We start from the raw sequence: 4,719 nt of genomic DNA on the forward strand, positions 1-4,719 counted from the left end.
GAAATTCCCCAAATTACCAGAAAACATATTTTCATTTCGTGGCTCATTTGTATTTAAAGACGGTGTCGGTGTTAGATGTGATCGGGCTGCAAGATCGTATCGGGGTAGCCTAACAAACACGTCCACGTTACAGGATTGGCTGAAAATTATCCAGTTGACGTCAAACATTAATGAAAATATTTAAAGATGTAATTTAAATAAAATGTACGCACTGAAATTGTAAAAACGTAAACAAACCTAAGAATATAAAAGCAAAGTATATTGAATAAATATTCAAATAAATTGACTAAATGATAAATATACAAAATAATTGTCTCAGATGTGACAAATATTGTCAGTTTAGATTGTATGTGTTCCTATTATCATTAAGACTGTTTGCTGTTGTGATTGATTTGTGAACAGCTAAAAAAGGAGCCAAACCGTTTTTTTTTGTTTTTTTTTTTAACTGCTTTATTGAACAAATTGTATTCAAATCCAAACATGTCAAATACAAAACAAATAATCATCATCACACAAACTCACAATAACAGTGAAGAAAAAGGGAAAAAAGAAAAAAAAAAACAATAAAATAAACCATAAAATAAAAATTGCCAGGGGGTCTTAAACTAAGAAATATTAAAAACACCGAAATGAGAACACAAAATCAAGGTCTTGACAGCCTTCTTATTTTTGGAAGTAGAAACTGAAAATATACATCAATCTCTTTCATAAACAGAAAAAAAATAGGTTTCGATTTTGCACATTTACATTTATGAATATAAAATTTAGCAAGATAAATTAACAGATTAATCAAATAATATTCTCTTTCAAACAAACTGTCATAGTTGAAAAACAAACAAACAAAAAACATTCGGTAAAGAAAGCACAACATTACAATAGATATTGTCCAAAATAAATTTGCAAATATCTTGGCAGAGCTTGCGAGCATAAGTACATTTCCAGAACAGGTGGAAAAAAAAAAAAAAAAAAAAAAACTTAAAAAAAAAGAAACCGGAGTTAACTTTGTTAGCGCTGCTGTACTGACGTCACCGGCAAAGCCCGAAGGCGCTTCAATCTATTATTTTTTTCACTCTTAAAGTATCATGCTTTTATATTTTTAGGGTTATTTATGGTTTTACAATTTTAGTCCATAAATTTTGTTATTTTGAACAATTGTAAACGGACAATTTCCGGACAATCCTGGAGCGTGACGTCATTTGCAGGCGACCCCGATACAATCTGGCAGCCCGATCACATCTGACACCAACACCGACACGCCCATGTTGGATCTTTGATTGGCAGAAAAAAGGTCCAATCACTGTCGAGGTGATGTATTAATCTCGACCAATAGTTATTCTTAAGTGGGCGGGACTAGAATTGCTAAGCGCACCGCATCCTGTTATGTGTCCGCGGCTACATACGGCTGAAGTATGATCACTTTAAAAAAATATGTTCTTACTGTGGAGTAAAATGGAAGATGTTATCATCATGTGGGACATGCTAATTCATTTCCGTGTTTCCTTGCTTTTTTTCGAGTAAATAGAGAAGTCAATGGTGCTGCTTCTATTGTGGCTGACATGTTCTGCTTTTGCTGTATTGTGACATTTATGAGTAAGTACAATTTTTCATTCATTTTTATATTAATATTTAAATTATTTTCCCCCCATATTTTAAAAATAGTATGGCTTTCCGGTATCAGGATTTATTTATGATGTCATTTTTTTCAGCTGAATGATGGCAGGAAGTCCCAAGTTACAAGATAAAGAGGACCCGAGGGACTCAAAGACCCGTTTCCATAGCTACCTCCATGGTGGGACCTCAAGCTTGTTGTCCACCCTTATCGTCTTCCCCGTCTACAAGACCGTTTTCCGCCAACAAATCCACAACATCCAGGTCCATCGGGCAGTGGAGCAGCTCCGCAAAGAAGGCCTGGTCAAGCTCTACAGGGGCGTGACCCCACCATTACTGATGAGAACCCTCAGCGGTACGCTGCTCTTTGGACTGCAGGACACTTTCCTCCGCCTGCTCTCCATGCCCTCTCTCCGTGTCATCCCCTCCCCTCTGCATCCTGCCGTGGCGGGGCTCGGCGTGGGGGTAGTGGAGGCGCTGGTTTTCACGCCATTTGAGCGTGTTCAAAACGTGCTGCAGAGCGGCCACAACGACCGTCGCCTCCCAACGCTCAAGAGCGTTCTCGTTAAGCTGAAGGCGCAGAAGCTGGCCTCGGGCTACTACCGGGCCTTCCTGCCCATCATGGCTCGCAATGCCTTAGGCAGCTCCCTTTACTTTGGTTTGAAGGGGCCTTTGAGCGCCGCTGTGGCAGGACAGGGCCTTTCTCCATTAGCGTCCTCTTTCGTTTCTGGCACTGTGGCTTCCATGGCGATCAGCCTGAGTCTGTATCCGCTGTCCGTGCTGGTGGCCAACATGCAGGTGGAGGTGCAGACAGAGGTGAAAGGGGTGGTGGCCTGTTGGAGGATGCTGTGGAACTCCAGGCAGAGGAGTGTCTTGTTATTGTATCGAGGTGGTGCTCTGGTTATACTGAGATCGTGTATCACCTGGGGAATTACCACGGCCATCTATGACAGGCAGCAAAAACGCTCAGGCTAAGCAGATGTCATCATGAGAGTATAAATAAGATGGCAGAAATTCAATTTATCCAGCCATTCAGCTTCTGGATTTGACAAATTTAAATCATTAAAATCAGTCATGTGGCACAGTTATGACACATATTGTCGTAATTGTTAAACCAAATGAGTTCTATACAGGGAGTCCTCGAGTTAAGACGGACTCGACTTAACAACGGTTACGCCCGGTCCGCCATTTTGGCTCCTCGTCCGCCATGTTCCCAGCAGTGTTTTCCCCTCGTCCGCTATTTAACCCTTAGCTAGTGCTAGCGCTTGTGCACTTGTGGGAGTATCTTTGGCTTTTTGCCCTCTTTTTTTTGTACATCATGGCCCCGAAGAAGAAAGCTATACGTGTTAATGTTGGTCCAGCCAGAAGAAAAACAACTACCATGGAAACAAAGCTAGACATCATAAAAAAGATTGCAGAAAGGAGAGACACAGACGAACATCGGCAAAGACTTGGCCTTCAGTCGACAGTTGTTCAGCATCTTTTTTATTTTAATGTATTTTAGATTTTTTTTATGCAATTTATTTTTATGTAAATATTGACTTTAATGGAGAAAATCGACTTAAGTTAAAATTCGGGTTACATCGCTAGTGTAGGAACGGATGTAAGTCGAGGACTCCCTGTACGCCACTCACGAAAAATAGTTAAGATATGAAACTTTCAGGTGAAATTTCAGGTTGAACATATACGCTAGATCCTTAAGTTAATTAAACCTTCTCTAAACTTTGCAATGTGCGTCCAGCTGTTCATTTTTCACAAGTTGTTGAACAAAACACAAATGGGAAAAAACAAATCAATGATGTTTGCTTGGTATCAACATGTGAACAGTGTGATGGAGAGGACTGTTTTGATAACAATTTTAATATAAACGGGGAAGACTGAACAGTTGGATGTGCATTGAAAAGTTTTAAAGACGGTCAAATGAAGTTAATCTGTAGAGAGCATTGTGCATTTTATATTCATCACAAGTCTAATATCCCTAACTTTGTGAGTAGTGTATGTGCTACAATAATATAGCACTAGTAAGTCAAAAAATAAATAAATCAGGACTTCCTTCTGTTTAGAGGGGGGGGATTCATTCTCTGTTTACTTCCATGTTGCAGGTTAGTATTTATTGCAATGGAAATAGATGTGCTGGTGACTCTCATGTGCCTTGCATTTCTATTAAAAGTCCAAGAATCAGAACACACGAGTAATATCCTGTTTGTATTTTAATGCAAAAGAGAGACAGATTCATGTTCAGTGTGTAATGTTGAGGTTGTAGATGTGATGGAAATATTTAAAAATGGATGAAAGTAGTAGTGGGTGAAACCACAGGGCAGTTGTAGTCTTTCAATGTCAGTGACTACTGACTAGCATACAACCAGGCAGCTTGTTCGAGTAGACAAATGGCATTTCATCACATTTTGAAATTTAAATGCAATGCGTTTCAATGAATGGGGAGCTTCCTTTCACCGAGTAACACCGCCATTTTGACTCGTGAAGTACACTTGGATTTGTCCATATTGCTTCATGTAGGCATATTTCATGTAAGAATATTCAAAATATCAATTAACGTCATAATTAACTTTAAACGAAACTTTTTTGAAACGTGTTTTCAATTTAAAAGCGATATTTGTTACCCTCATTTAACATTCCAACTAAAATGGGTAAACAATGCCATCTTCTGTCGTTTAGTTGTAACTGCACGTATATGACCGGAAAGGATTATGGGAATTAATCCCCATAGCAATGGCGGATTCATCGACAAATGTAACGCGTCTGAATGTCCATGGGAAAAGTATTGTACTGTATTCTTACTCTGTGAATAATTAACTAAAAGTTTACCGACCTTCAAGTGAGAAAGAAAGCTGTTTGCGCATGTTTTGTGCCATGCCACATTTCGTCCTCTAGGTGGCGATACATCATAAATAACCAGTCCTTCAATCCCAGCAATTTTTTAAGTTTACAGAGTTCACTGAAAGTAGTCAAAACAGTTCACTCTTAGTTTACAAGCCCAGACAGGAGCAAAGAATTGCACTGTTGCAATGCAGAAATGGGAAACCATGCCCACCCATCGCTCAAGAAGCCGCCTCGAACATTTACTCCACGTCCAATCGAAGAGCTCCTGAA

General features: G+C 39.4%; 1 protein-coding gene across 1 annotated transcript; it reads left to right on the forward strand.

Annotated features, from left to right (window-relative positions):
- Positions 1-1,356: 1,356 nt before the first annotated feature.
- Positions 1,357-3,792, forward strand: LOC144026328 (solute carrier family 25 member 53-like). The gene is made up of 2 exons (XM_077532935.1): positions 1,357-1,590; positions 1,707-3,792. The coding sequence occupies exon 2, from the start codon at positions 1,711-1,713 to the stop codon at positions 2,581-2,583; it is 873 nt and encodes a 290-aa protein (XP_077389061.1). The 5' UTR covers positions 1,357-1,590; positions 1,707-1,710; the 3' UTR covers positions 2,584-3,792.
- The last annotated feature ends 927 nt before the right edge of the window (positions 3,793-4,719 follow it).

The sequence above is a fragment of the Festucalex cinctus genome, chromosome 9 (assembly GCF_051991245.1).
Source record: "Festucalex cinctus isolate MCC-2025b chromosome 9, RoL_Fcin_1.0, whole genome shotgun sequence".
In the NCBI taxonomy this organism is placed as follows: Eukaryota; Metazoa; Chordata; class Actinopteri; order Syngnathiformes; family Syngnathidae; genus Festucalex; species Festucalex cinctus.